At 38.0% G+C, this 15,272-nt stretch overlaps 2 protein-coding genes across 2 annotated transcripts in view; one reads left to right on the top strand and one right to left on the bottom strand.

The window, feature by feature from the left end:
• Positions 1 to 15,272, top strand: part of tbc1d4 (TBC1 domain family, member 4) — a 343,760-nt gene that overhangs the window by 142,097 nt on the left and 186,391 nt on the right. The window lies entirely within an intron of this gene.
• On the bottom strand, positions 2,189 to 8,718 carry klf5b (Kruppel like factor 5b). The gene is made up of 4 exons (XM_087803682.1): positions 8,587 to 8,718; positions 3,547 to 4,327; positions 3,430 to 3,489; positions 2,189 to 2,748 (listed from the first exon to the last, which is right to left on the bottom strand). Exons 1-4 carry the CDS (start codon positions 8,686 to 8,688, stop codon positions 2,570 to 2,572), a joined length of 1,122 nt encoding a protein of 373 aa, XP_087659808.1. The 5' UTR covers positions 8,689 to 8,718; the 3' UTR covers positions 2,189 to 2,569.

Genomic DNA, 15,272 nt, shown 5'->3' with positions numbered 1-15,272 from the left:
TATTTTAAGTACAAACCCGTGACTTTGTGTGATTGAGTTGAGAAGTCGAGGAGCTGATACTCCTGAAAAACGTGCAGACCTCTGCCAAGCAGCTCATTTAAACCGATACATACTGTCCCCCTGCAATGTACCCTACATTTATTTACAAAAAATGATTTCCCGAACTGTGCCCGCCAGATAGTCGACTTAAATTAAAGTACTGTAGATGAACAAAGTACTGAGAAGCTGATACTGAGACAGCAAATACATAAAGACCCAAAGGAACATATCGATAGCAATAGCTGCATCTGGAAATATATATACATAATAAGTAGATGTGTTTCTCTGAATCGCACGCACCAAATTCTGCCCACCAAGTTATTTTTGTTGTCCCGCCGAACAGTTTTCTGAAAACAGAGTACTATAGATTCACTTTTGTGTTCATATGGTGACCTATGAGTTTCCCAGTGTTTAAGATAAGATAAGGAACAAAGATGATAAACGTCAACAATAAAAGTAAAACTGATGTTGAGACAGGCAAGAGAAAAAAATCCTGAGGCACCAAATTTGAAACCCTTTCCGTCATAACTGCATCTTGAAATAAAATGAAAAGTGAGACCTCTGCCAAGCAGCTCATTAAACATATCCATGTAGTTTTTCCTTCTAATATTAGTACATACATTTATTGTTAAGTATATACTCAGAGGGACTGATGGTGACATCAGAGCTTTAGAAATGTTTCTACTCAAAGAGTGATAAATCCTTTAAAAGATGTGTGGATCCAGATGGTAATCAAGAACCATTTTCTTAATGTTTAATTTATATCCATTATTACGTCATATTGCCAAAAATAAAACAGAGAAATTGATACAGAATATTTTCTCTGTTTTATTTTAGGTTAAACATAGATAAAAAAAATACTTTTTAAAGATTTTTTATTTGACGAGTCCCATTCTTTTGTGTAATTTAACCATCTCCTGTCATTCACAGATAAGTACACTTGCACTTAATCAGTGTCATCAGTTCACTTGCCACTGGTCATAATGTTGTCATCTTCTTTCCACATCGCCCTCTGAAACATCTCTCAGAGGCAACGCGGCGGCGATGATAGATTCGCTCGTCCTGAAGATGGCAGATAACCTTTATGATTTATCGCTCTCACGCTGCTCTTTCAAAGTTACGCCAAGAAAAAAAAAAATCTCAAAGCAATTAGCAGGTGTTTTGCTCTCCGCCCCCCTCTGGAACTTCATTCTTTTAGATTGAAAAGTCCTTCAGTGATATTTAAAATCTCATCGATTTACGGAAAGAAGAAAACTAATGAATTGGATCATGGAAGATTTAACCCTCGGGAAGACTTGAAAACTTTACACAGTGAGTCGTGACAAAGTGGAAATTAAAACAATATGTATACAAAAAAAACACGAAGCAAAAACTCAAACAAAACACCTTTTTTTTATTTAAACAAGAAAAACTCAAAATAATCTGAAATCAAAAGAATCAGAAGAAAAAGTTTAATTAAACTGACAAAATGTCTTGAAATGCAACAAAACAATTAACACATTTATAATTAAGAACAAGTCATGATGCTGCTGCTGACATTTTCAAAATGTTTTCTTAAAAATAAGAATATAAAAATAAAAGATGATAGAAAAATAGAGAGGTAAACATTAGGGGAATTTTTGAAGAGCAGAAGTTTTTCCCATCATATTCTAAAAAAAAAATACATTGATCCAAAATGTATTATTTGAACATTATTATTATTTAATGATACTGCTTTTAGTTGGAAGCAAACATTATAAAATAAATCTTTAAAAATTAATTATATATAGAAAATGGATAACATAATTTATTCAATTGAATTTAGTGAAATATATTTATATATATGATCGAATATATATATATAAATCACAAAATGTGTTTAAAATAACATAAAAAAGCCATAAGAAAAGAAAAAAACATTATTTTTCTTGTGGTGCATTTAGTGTCCATTTTTTTTACCTTTTACACTATTATGATAATTTCTTTAATTTGTATTTGAGACGAACAACTGAAATTATAGCAAAGTACCGAACGGACTTATACAGAGACACAATTAAGTTAGACATTCTCGTCTCATATGTATTTAATTTGTTAGATAAAAAGATGATCTTTACTCTTCCATCATCTTTGATTTTTCCCCCACACTCTTTATCTTATCATAAAGATGATGCTTATAATTTAGTTTACCAGCCACGTGTTTGAGCTTGTTAAATATGCTTTAGAAATATTTCCTTTTTTTTGTCTTTTTGTAGATGGAAATTGGAAAAATAAATAAATAAAACAAAAGTCTTCACACGTATGACGAGCGTTTGTTTGAGAAAATTAACAAGAATTACAATAACAAAGATAACAAATTAAAAGAGATCAATTTGAAATGGTTCAGTTAAATAGAACATTTTAAAATTATTCCCAACATTTTAGGCATAAAAAAATTAAGAACTTCTGATAAAATCTCATCTGTGGAGTGACTTCTTCACCACCATCATCATCACCATCATCACCATCATCACCATCATCATCATCATCACCATCATCATCATCATCATCATGACTAGCTCAGGTGTCTCTTCATGTGAAGCGCCAGGTGATCGGAGCGCGAGAAGCGGCGGCTGCAGACCCGACACTGGAAAGGCTTCGCTCCAGTGTGCTTCCTGAAGTGCCGAGTCAGCTCGTCGGAGCGAGCGAAATGCCAGTCGCATCCATCCCAGGAACACTGATACGGTTTCTCTCCTGCGGTAAGAACAAGACAATCGTTTTAATAAATGACTTTGATTAAAGATTATTTTGCTAGTGTATGTTTGAAATATATTTTTTATATTCTGCTGTCGATATAAATAACAAACATACTTGCCACTGGGGCATTCCCAGCATGCATTATGCCTTGCTTGTGTCTATAGTTAGCTTAACCGTTATTTAAAGCCGTATTTAACGTGGGTGGTATCAAGTTATTTTATCATTTTACTGGTGGAGCAGTGATTGGTCGATGAGGCCTCATGACACATTTGTGGCGTTAAAACACTGTCTCATGATTCATTGCCTTAAATTTTGAAACCACTAGATGGCACTCTTTGCGTTGTAATATTCGTTCTAATCCACCAATTCAATGAAACCTGGAGTCATTTTCAAACTTCAAGTGCCATTTAGTGGTCTTTCAGATGTAAGGCACTGTATCATGAATGCTGTAAATGTTGAAACCACTAGATGGCACTCTCTGCTATATTTAAATATTTATCTACTAATTCAATGAAGTCGGGCATCAATTTGAAACTTAGAGTGCCATCTAGTGGCCCTTAAAAGGTATTCACTACACAACTGATGTTTCATGATGCCTCATCCAAACTGGAACTACTATCTACAGCCTATAGTTCCGTAATGTCAAGCTACTGACGTTGTTGCAGTACCGTTACTTGCCTGTGTGTGTCCTTAGATGGGCTTTTAGATGGGACGACTTAGTGTAGACTTTCTTGCAACCTATAAAAAAAAGAATGTTATTTTCTGTTTGACTTTTATTTCTTCTTAAAGGTTCACCTTGGACGCTGCAGTGGTGAATCCTTCGTCTCTCCAGGTCCGAGTCAGTCCTCTTGTTGTTCAACTGTGGAGGGGACGATGTCGACCCCGGAGAGCTCATCTCGGCAAACCCCGGACTGTACGGCTGGGTCAGCTCTTGACTCTGAGCCGAGTCTGGGCCGTAAAAGCTTTGCACGGGAGTGAAAGGGGTTTGCTGAGGGTCACTTTGATGTCGGGTGAATTTGTAGGCGATGCTGTCTGCATAAGTGGGAGGAGGGGAGAGGTTATGGAGGAGGTCTCTCCCTCGGTCTGGACTTGGAGGCTCTGAGCTGGGAGGAGAAGGCGGAAGGTACGCTTGGAGACCCTGCTCCGCTAGATGTTGGTTAAAAACGAAGCGCTGGTTTGTGGGACCTCCTGGAGCACCTAACGGCAGCACAGAGTTCAAGTGCTGTGCATGGACGGGCGGCTTCAAGTCAGAGATCAACACCGGGAACTGGGAGACATCATGGAAGTTGTGGGCTTCCTGGGGGAAATAAAAGCCACAGCTGTTGTAAACCCCGGAGAACTCCGGGATGGTCGGGGGGATGGCGTTGCCGTGGCAGTGCATCAGACAGTTTGAGGGCTCCACCTTGACCTGACGCCCGAGATGACCCGTGTGCTGATACGTGACATCGGGGTGGACGCTGTAGGACGGCGGGCGATCCTTGGTGAACGGCTGGTCCAGCAGTAAACCAGCATCACGCAGGAGCATCTTGGAATTCTGAGGTAGCGGAGAATACAAGCCGTCTGTTTTGGGTGTTACCTGAAAAAAGCAAAGGGACAAGTCAGGTGCCATGGCAACCACGAGGGTTGTTGGTTGTGGAGTTTAATAAAGTGTTCACCTTCATGTCCACTAATGGTAGGGACTATTTACAGAGAAATCCGTTCCTTATCAGACTTATAGACAACAATGTACGTTCATTTTATTGTAGCGACTGTTGCTGAGGTATTTGGATGTTTTTAAGAGTTTATAGACAAAGGTGAAGATGATGACAACTGAGCTCCTGTTGCTAAATTAAAATGAACATACCTTAAACTTTTAAAAGGAACTGAATACTAATAATTCCAACACTTAGTCGACATGAGGTTTAGTAGAAAATTAGTAACATTGGAATTGTAGTTAACACCTGACATCCAAGTTATCTTGCCAAAATACTTTTAAGTCATTGTACTAATCAAACTCTATTATAATAGTTTTTTTATTTTTGTTACTTTGCGGCTCATGGTTTTATTTTGAAACTTATTTTGTCCCACTTTTCTGTTTCCTGAGTTTAAGAGCGCCTGTTGCTCTAACAGCAGCTGCAGCTCATCATGAAATTAACTCCTCAGCAGCAGTTAAAAGCCACCTCTCCTGCAGCAACAGGCGCCAGATTCTAATCTTTTTCTTTCCCCATTCGTCCTGTTATTGCGCTCCTTAGTGCCTGTGCCTACTTTTTGTCTTTTAATTAACTTTTTGTTTCTCTTTTGTTTTTTTTGTTTTTTTGTTCTCCACCTGACCTGTGGTGTTGAGTATCTTTGGACAGTAACATGGAAACTTCTTCATTTTTATTGCATTTATTTTTGGAACTCTCATTGTAAGTAAACCTTTGTTTTTATTCCGTTTTTCGGTTGTTTCATTTGGTTCCGGCTCTATTAAGAATCTTTGCTTTTCTCATAAACAAATGTATATTTGATCATGGAAAACGTTTTTTTTAACATACCTCCCTGTAATTTTTAGATGTTTAAGTTATTGCTAAGACACTGGTTCTTTAAGTGACATCACAGACGCAACTCAAAAATAATTGAAGGGACCAAGGTCTCAAGCAGACCGGTGCTGTGTCTCAAATCGCGTACAAGCGTACTCAAAGTTAGTATTTTTAGTGCGTTAGTAATATTATAGTCAATTCTTAGTACGCCAATTTAGTGCGCCATGCACACTAAATTGGCGTACTAAAACGCCCACACAACTGAGTATGGTTCGATGGACACTAACCACCCTAAACGGCTCCATCTTAATTATGTTTTAAACGGAAGTTACGTCATATATAAATGCATATATATTCATATACTTACAGGTGCATTTTCAGCCAACAGTAGAAGGATGACACGTCTTCGCTGCCGATACCAGCTTCAATATCTCGCAAATATTTCGATTCTCATATTTTTTCTTTTTTTTTTTACCAAACTTGCAAAACGTGCTGCCAGCAGGTGTCGGCGATAGTGTTCCAACAGCTGGTTGCAACATCGTTAAATAATTGTAGAAGAAGTAGCTGTCATGTGATTTCAGGTTAGTGCGTAGGCGGCAGAGTTTGATTTGAGACATACTATCTGTGGAGAATTTGCGTACTAGTTAGTATGTACACTATCCTGATGCATACTAACTTCTAGTGTACTAAGAGAAGTATGCGATTTGAGATGCAGCACTAGTTCCCACATATGATTAAGATCAACTCTAAGATGTGACCAAAAAACTTTTTTATAAAAGGTGTAAAATCAATCTACACTTTCAAGCATAGATGTTAAATTCTGTGAAATCTGATTTTGAAGATTTAAAATAGATGTAAATCTACAATTATATTACAAATCCATTTTTTTTTTTTTTACAGTAAAACTTTATATTTACTTTGTCTCTATCCTTTTCTGTTAACCATGACTTACTTAAACTGGAACAATAAAAATAATATTAATATGGATTTATGCTTGAGTTGATATGTCAAATATGTCTTCAAATAGTTTGTCCTTTGATTTAAAAACGCAAGAAAGGTAATACCCTTTTGCCAAATGAGATAAATAGTGAGATGACTCACTCAGTGTCTGGAACTACTTCTTTTGTGATTTGTGTGTTGACTTTCAGGTTCTTCTCACACAAGTGCCATGTTGTGAGGCTTAATTTGAAATTCGCACAATATCAAAGTTTCATTTTTCAATCATAGAAAAGTTGAGAAAAACTAGAGGTTTTTGAGTCGTTGGCTTTCTCCTTTCTTGGGATGCAAGAAAGCTCCATATGATGTCATCAGTGTGAGCCAATATAAGCTGATATGACTTTATAAAAGGCATCATGGCCTTTATGTCTATGTGCGGTTTTTTTAAAGCCAATAAGGTACACATTGAGATCTGATAGAATAAACACTAGTTTAGCCATGGTTGATTTGGTTGCTAGGCTAATTGCTAATGAAGATCTTGGTTCAACATGCAGTATTTGTCAACTTATCTTACCATTAAACCCTTAAAGTCAAAGGGTTTCAAACTTGATTATACAAGGGGCCAAAATAAGAGTCATGGTTGTGAGCCAAACAAAATGTATAATCTGTAAAATAATATCTTTTAACAGTTCAAGAAACATCTTAAAACATTTTTATATGTTCAGGCTTTTCCTTGATTTTATGGAACTCCTGTGTTCTTAGTTTTATCTTGACCTTTAAAGTATATACTTTATTGAATATTGTTTTGATTGTTTAAGCGCTTTGTGACCCTGGTCTGGAAAAGCGCTCTATAAATATAAATTACTTATTTATCTATACAAGTCTTAATGTTATATTGCCTTTTCATTCTTAAAGGGTTAATCTGTTGGAACTATCTGCGTCTTTTGTCCACCATCACTAAACAATACCGTTAAATTATTTAGACTTTTATTAAAAGTCTCTAAGATTGTAGACCTCCATGATCTCTGATCCTTATCTTAACACTGATGACTTTATAGGTCATGATATCAACGAGGACATTAATATACTTTGACTTAAGTCGACCAGAAAGGAGGCCACATAAAAGGACTCGGAGGGCCAGATTTGGCCCCGGGGCCACATGTCGCCGTCGTAAGCTACCCATGAGCCAAACTGAAGCTGGGATTTGTACAGCATTGTGGCCCGATATAAAGTACACGACTGGCTGACATCAGTTCGAAATTGATTTTTTTTTTTGGCTTTTGTTTGGGTCACAAACATTGCTTTGTTTGTCACAGTTTAACTTCTTGTAAGAAGCAGGGTGAACCAAGACATATTTAAAAGCCCCATCCTTATAAGAGAAAATAGAAAAAGGGGATTTCGGGACTGGAAAATTGTCATCATCCGAAACTTCTTGAAGTCTCGATGGAAATAAAATTGCCTTGAGATGAAAGGCAAGGTCGCTTGAGATCAAAGTTTGACTCTCAAAGCCTTCAAGTTTTAAGATTGCAATCATTTTTATTGTATATTTCGAAATAAATCATAAAATAAATCGGAAGTCATGATGGTTCCGATGAAGTTGATCAAAGCAGGAAACCCTCCATAGAAAGTAAACCAATATGGCTTTTAGTAGTGTTGGCTTTATGAAGCGGTGTCATGTTGTTTAGAGGTCAGTAGGTGGTGCCATCAGTTTAAAAATGAGTTGTTCAAAACAAAGTAAAAATAGTGCAGAGACCGCCATCTAGTGGAAATAATGACACTGCTTCATGAAGACCACCATTAAGTAATTTTTAGCTCTTTTTTTATTTTTTATTATTCAGCTTTTGTTATTAGAGTATTTTTCATGTACATGTTTCTACAAGTAAAAAGGGGAACCTACTCAAATAACATTAATAAACACCAGATATTTATAAAAACAAGTACAGACAGATACTTGTACTTGGATATTGCTCGGGGCCCTCGAAGGCTCACGAATGGTAATCTCGTTGGTTCTTTCTCTTTGACCTATAAACGACATTATTATTCCCGATGGCACTCGGGATGTTGGTGCTTCCGAATATGTAAAACAAAAATGTAAAGTTGGAATATGGATGAAGAGCATCGATCCGGAGCCGGGGAAAAAGAGAGCAGCAAGCACTATTAGAGGCAGAGTTAGCATCACAGGACTGACACATCAGCATTAAGTAACTGCTGGGGAATCAATAAGGATTTACATATCAACACAAACACACACACACTCTCACACACACACACTCCTTCAAGCATCTTAAACTGCTGAGGAATTCAAGGCTGAAATTAGAACAGGCAGTTGCCAGTTGTAGCGCCACCATGCGACTATAGAGAATCACAGCAGCCATGGAAACGTTGATATAAATGTTCTCACCAGGTTGAAGAGGCTCACAGATGACGCGTCAGGACGATCTTCGCCGTCACTTTTACGCGGAAGGTGCGCGTCCTGGAAGCATCCGCGCACAGACGCGGTCATGGCGCATCAGACGAGCGGGAGCGCGAGGCATCGACGGCGGGAGGCTCGAGGCTGACATGCGTCCCTTTCTCGTCGTTTGTTTTGAGCGCGCCGCTGACACGGGTGCGCGAGCGGGGCGGGGCCGCGCAACACGGGCAGGACTGTTGGGACCCTGCTGGAGGAGGATGGATGGATGGATGGAGGGATGTTAAAGGAGGAAGAGGAGCAGGTACTCTTGAGGGGAACCACAAGTGTCAAGGTTTAAAGATGCGTCACCAACTGTATCTATTATATTGTCGTCTTTTCATCTGTCTATCCATCCATCTGACCCAGCTTCAAGCCGTCCAACAACTGCATCCCTCCATCCACCCGTGTAACTTTATTCTATTCATCAATCTACCCATCCAACCATCAGTCTGTTCATTCCTCATCCATGCACCCATTCATCGCTCCTCTCCATCAATCCATCCATGATCCATCCATCATTCCTCCGTCTGTCCACCTGTTTATGCATCCATCCATCCATCTAATAACCTTCTATCCAACCAACCGTCCGTCCGTCCGTCCGTCCGTCCTTCTGTCCTTCTGTCAATCAATCCATTCATCTATCTAATAACCTTCCACCCTTCTATCCAACCATCCATCCGTCTAAGCAACCATCAGTCTATCCATCCATCCATCCATCCGTCCTTCTGTCAATCAATCCATTCATCTATCTAATAACCTTCCACCCTTCTATCCAACCATCCATCCATCTAACCAACCATCAGTTTGTCCATCCATCCATCCGTCCTTCTGTCAATCAATCCATTCATCTATCATCCATCCATACTTCCATCTTTCGTCATTCCTTCATCGATATGCCCATCCAACCTTCTACCCATTCATCCATCAATTTCTGTTCTTCTGTCCATCAATACATCCATCTATGATAGATATCCATCCTTCCGTCTTTCAACTATAAGCCCATGTTTTCATCCAACTTCCATCCAGCCATCAGTCTGTTCATCCGTCCATCCATCCATTCTTCCGTCCGCTGTATGTCCATCTGTCTACCCATCAATCTATCCATTCATCCATTAATCTCCGACCTTTTGTCCATCTATCTATATTTCCTTCCTTTCTTCCTTCCTTCCACTAAATGGCCATGTTTTCATCCAACTTCATTCATTCATCATCCATCCAGGCATCAGACTGTTCATCCGTTCATCTTTCTGTCCATATATCCATCCTTCCACTGTCTGTCCACCTGTCTACCCATCAATCTATCCATTCAAGCATTATTCCATCCATCCATTAATCTCTCTGTCCTTTTGTCCATCAAATCCATCCGTCCAACCATCACTCTGTTCATCTGCCCATCTGTCCTTCTGTTCATCCATCCATCCATCCATTTGTGTCTGTCAATCCATCAATGATCCATCCTTCCGCTCTCTGTCCACCTGTTTTACCCACTTATCTATTCATTCATCCATCAATTTCTATGTCCTTTTGTCCATCATCCATCTAATCGTCCATACATTTATCCATCTGTCCAACCATCAGTCTGTTCATCCGGCCATCCGTTTACTCTACTGCCAGTTTATCAATACTTGCAATGATCAGAGGAACGATCTATTTGAGTCTAACATTGGCACCAACAAAAACACACACCTGATCACCATCCACCCATCAATGCATCCATGTTTCCATCTCCTTCTTCTCATCCACTCAGCTCATCCGAACACCTTCCATCATTCTTTCATCCCTCACTCATCATCATTCACATCTTCTAAATATCTTATTATCCACTCTGACTCAACTGTTGTGAGTCTGTGTCGTCTCACCACTTCAAAAGACTCTCACACATGCTCCTGCACGGATGTGTGTCATTACACCGTTCCTCAGAGAAACTCCTGCTTTCGCTCACTTAACATATTTTCAAACACTTTCTGCTTCTCTCCAGTCAGCCCTGGTCGCAGCCTGGCATGTGAGAAACGCCACCGCGGTGCAGCTGTCTGTCAGGTCAACACTTGACGCCAACATTCCTGCGCTCGTACACATACTTCGGCATTTGATATGTTTTGCTGTGGAACTGTACATCAAGAAAACAAGTATTGCTCGGGAATATTTCCAGGGTGAATGAGTCATTGGGGAATATACACAAATACACCTTTTTTACTTTGATCTTTTTTAATTTGAACTGCAAGAAAAAAGAAGAAAAAAAAAGGTTAAAATAAACAACATCTTAACCAACTTTTAAATTAACATTTGTTCTTTTCAATTAACGCAAGTAAATGATGGATTTATTAATCAACTGATTACTTTTAGCTTTACAAAAAGTATTAATATAATCTTAAAATATTCATGAATGAATTATGCATGAACAATAACTTGTACTTATTGTTGCCACAAACAAATTGTTGTTTTTTAAATGAAAACAAAGTACTATATATAAAACAACGTCAAATAAAAAATGTATAAGAATTTTGCATTTTAAAGTATTTGTACACAGAATCTGAAAAACTACTACGACAGAGGTAAAAATAAAATCCTAAAATATTAAAAAGCTCTGAATACTATAACGAATAATAGCAAAAATATGAAGATATCAAAAATAAAGATTATAAAAATGAAAAGAAAATATATAAAAGTGCTACACATACTATAAAATATAAAAGGAAAAAGACAAGGAAAACAAATAAGTAAAAATCTATAATATTGACTATAATAAAATAAAAATGGAAAAGAAACAAAAACTATAAAATTAGAAGAATAAAAATGCAAAAGTATATTTATGTTCTCTGTATTACAGACTTATCCTATTTGATAAAAAAAAAATCAATGAAATTTGAATGTAATTATTTTAAAAAGTATAGCAATGCATTTTAGTTCAGAAAGTTAAGTGACTTAAAGCAAACGTGTTCACCAATATTAAAGTACATTAATACATCTGAAAAACACTTTGATGCCTCTCGTGCTTCTATTCCGACTGATGCCTGGCATGTGTTGACCTTTTCAAAGTGCAATTGAAATCTGTAGTAAGTGTCGACTCTGAGCGGAGCAGCTGTAGCTCTTGGCTCGAGCCTCATCCAGAGCAGCAAATGTAAGCAGAGCCTCCATCCACAGGCCCCTGAATTAAAACCTCACAATATGGCCAACAACTGCAGGATGGAGGGGCGGGAATGCCGAGTATGTGCTTGGAGCATCACAACTTGTCTCTGCTCCCAAGGCGACAAATATAGCAGCACTCTGAATGATCTTCTCGTGTGTGGTTGTCTGTTCCCTTCAGTAGGCCCATGATCTGTGTTGCCACCCTCGTGCCCTAGCTAGCTGGGATAGACAGCATTTAATGAAGTTATAAATGTGAATTAAATTAATATTAACTCCCCATATTGTACTACAACAATCAACTCTGTCCTATCTGCTTTTTAATACTTCGTCCTATCTGCTTTTTAATACTCAATGTACACCATGTGTACCTAGGACTGGTGCTGACCACTGCGAAATGAAAGACAAGGACACATTTTAAAGCGTTTGTTACAGTATCTCGTAAGAAATGCAAACGGTCAACAAAATTATTGGACTGAAAATGAAAATGATCATCTAATAAAAAAAAAAAATCTTTGTTATCAATACAAATCTTTCAGAAGTTTTTAAAGAATAATAATTTAGAGGAATATAAATGAACGAACGCAGATTTTAGTAACGACTGACGTGTACTCAGTTAAGCCAGTAGAGGGCAGTATTCCGCTACAGATGAACGTCATAAACCGCTGCAACAATCCGACGTCAAATTGTCTTTTAATTATTTCTTAACGTATTTATTTTTGACAATTAGAAAATAGAGTAAATAAAATGTCGATTACTGCATATGTTATAAAATAAAACAATTTAAATTAATCAACAAACCCGGTTTGAAGTAACAATAATTAACTTCAGATTAGATATTTAGTTGTTTAACATTTGTTATATTATTTTATTGTATTAAAGGGAAAAACTAAAGTCATATTCGCATCATTAAGAATGTGGGGCCTTGTCAATAAACAAAATAAACTATATAATAAATATATGAATACGGTAAAAATAATAGTGATTTATGAAATGTAATGTGAAAAATATAATTTGAATTTGATTAACTATGTTTTAAGGTTTATCATTAAATGTCTGATTTTAACTAATACTTTTATCATCTTGGACTCACTACTAGAAATTAAATATATATATTTAAAACATTATATACCTATGATCCATTTATTTATATATGTCGCCACAATTCTTCGTGTTAAAGTTTGAATTCATGAACCCTATTTGGACGCCGCCCGAGTATGAAACAGCAATTATCCTAAAACCCCCTTTTTTAATACACTTGTTTTCTCATATGTCATCTTTATCATCTGGAGGAGACGCTTTGAATTATAATGTCAGTTTATTAAGAGGCTGTCCTTGGAAGAAGAGAAAAAAAAAAAAAGCAATCAATAATTCCTTCTTTGACTTTATTATTTGGTCTGAAGTTTGGCTGCGTTACAAGCTCGCCTTGTTGACTCGACGCTGCATTTATCTGATCTGACACTGTTTCATTAAGCAACTGCAATCATTTCCATGCCGCGCGCACGCACACACACATTAGCACGCACACACACATTAGCACACACACACACACACACACACACACACTCCTGTTTGTAAAACAGCAGATGAGGCTAATGCCGTCCTCTGGGGAGAAATTCAATATAATTCATTAATTAAATGGAATAATTTAATTACAGTAACTTAGAAAGCATTCATCAATATAATTGTTTCTGGAGTCGCGCTTATAATTGAGCTTAAAGTGAAAACAAGTCCGTTTCTAATGTCGGTAATGTGCTGACATGCGTCTCCCGCCCTCCCTGTGATCTTTCCCGCCGCGCCGGAGTTCTTTCGTTTGATGGCCGGCCATACCACATCAGCGAGACCAAAACATTTATTACCGCCATTTAATTTAACCTCTCTACAGGCAGCGACAAGAAGACAGAGGGTGGGGGGGGGATGATAGCGGCCGCCGCTCTCTGAAAGACTCTCGCTGTCTCGCCTTTTTCTAATCTGATCCTGCCCTTTTCATGAGGAGACCTTGGCCCTCCAAAAACATACCTGTCTTGGATCTCACCACAAAGATGACCGAATAGCGAGTCGAAATAATAAAACATAATTTCGGGTCTAATCTGCCAGAAGAATGTTGTTTGAAGTTGACAGTCTTCTCTCAGGAATAATGAGCTTTTTTCCTTTTTTTTGGAGTACATTTTGGAGGCCACTGAGGTAGACCTGCAGCTCACAGGTGCACCCTGGGACGGACAACTTCTCTCTTGTTCCAGGACTGGACCCGGGGGTGGGGGGGGGGGATTTTCACCCACCGGTTCAAACTCTCCAAGACAGCGTCGTGGCATTCTCCCATGATCGGCGCACAAATTGAAGCGAACAAAGAGACACTGATCCCGTAATTCCTCTGGTCTGATATCACCGACAATAACTCGTTATCATTTTGTTGGACAGGTTTGTATGAATTGAGTGCCTTGTAATCTGCTTGATGTTTCTTGGGGCAGAAATAGAAATAGTTCAATACACACAGGTGGAGGGCGGGGGGTGAAAAAAGAAACCTTGTCCAAGCATTGATTTGGAAGTTAAAATGTAATGTTTCTGTCAATCATTAGATATTCAGAAATGTACCCGGTGACTTCGTGAGCCAAGGTTTCTCTACGTTGCTCCGATGAGTTTGATTATTGATCCGTGATGACATCGTTTTGTCGGTGAATTGACTTCAAGTTCAAGACCGACCGTGTCACAAATGAAAAGTCATGGACGTCGTGTAGGAAAAATCTTTAAACCATGTTCAGAAATTGTCCAATTGTCAATTTACTAAGGATACTTGGATTCCAATATAAAACTCTATAAAAAGTTGACCATGTTCTGGATCCAGAAAAGTCTGTCTCTTGAAAGAGCAAGACGTTACTAAAGTGATGATGCTTCATGAAGCACTGTCATAATGTTTGTAGCCCAGTAGGTGGCACTCTCTGCTATATAATCCTTTGCTGAGAAGAACTAGTTTGATCTCTGAAATTGAAGCTTAACCCTTGCATTATCTCGGGGTCAAACATTTAGTTTCGGGCCTCCGGGTCATCTTGACCCTGAGATAACACAAGGCTTCATCAGTCCGACTCATGATGCTCATACCTCGTTGTTTTAGGGTTACTAAAGAAAAAGAACAAGACACAAACCATCTTATTGTAAGGCATCATCTGATCAAAAAGTATTAAAATAACGAAAATCAAAGTGAAAATGAGCTGCTTGGCTGGGGTCTGCGCTCTTATTACTTTGTTAGTAACATAAGTCTTACTTCTTTCCTGTTTTACTTAAGACAGTCAGGTTTATTTGTGATAATTATTCATGAATTATCTCTTTTTCTTAAGCCATCCCTACCTTTTTATGTCACTCTGCTTTGAGTCACGAGCAGATGAGGCTGGTTGTAATCCGTCTTCCTTTTGATTTGTACTGGTTTAGCGTTATTATCTATTGTAAGAGGACATACATTGACCTCACTCCAGTTACTGAAGCTTTCGACTGTTTTCCTTATTCATAGGTTTTCAGGATAA

Source organism: Callionymus lyra, chromosome 12, assembly GCF_982586985.1.
Source record: "Callionymus lyra chromosome 12, fCalLyr1.hap1.1, whole genome shotgun sequence".
Lineage (NCBI taxonomy): Eukaryota > Metazoa > Chordata > Actinopteri > Syngnathiformes > Callionymidae > Callionymus > Callionymus lyra.
This window is presented reverse-complemented; position numbering and strand designations above follow the sequence as displayed.

Bases quoted from the DNA above. Each gene is read 5' to 3' on its own strand.
- klf5b (XM_087803682.1), bottom strand. From the start codon at position 8,688: ATGACCGCGTCTGTGCGCGGATGCTTCCAGGACGCGCACCTTCCGCGT. The intron at 4,328-8,586 runs GTGAGAACATTT...TGCTTTTTTCAG, and splicing joins CTGTGAGCCTCTTCAACCTG to GTAACACCCAAAACAGACGG. The intron at 3,490-3,546 runs GTGAACCTTTAA...TTTTTTTTATAG, and splicing joins TCACCACTGCAGCGTCCAAG to GTTGCAAGAAAGTCTACACT.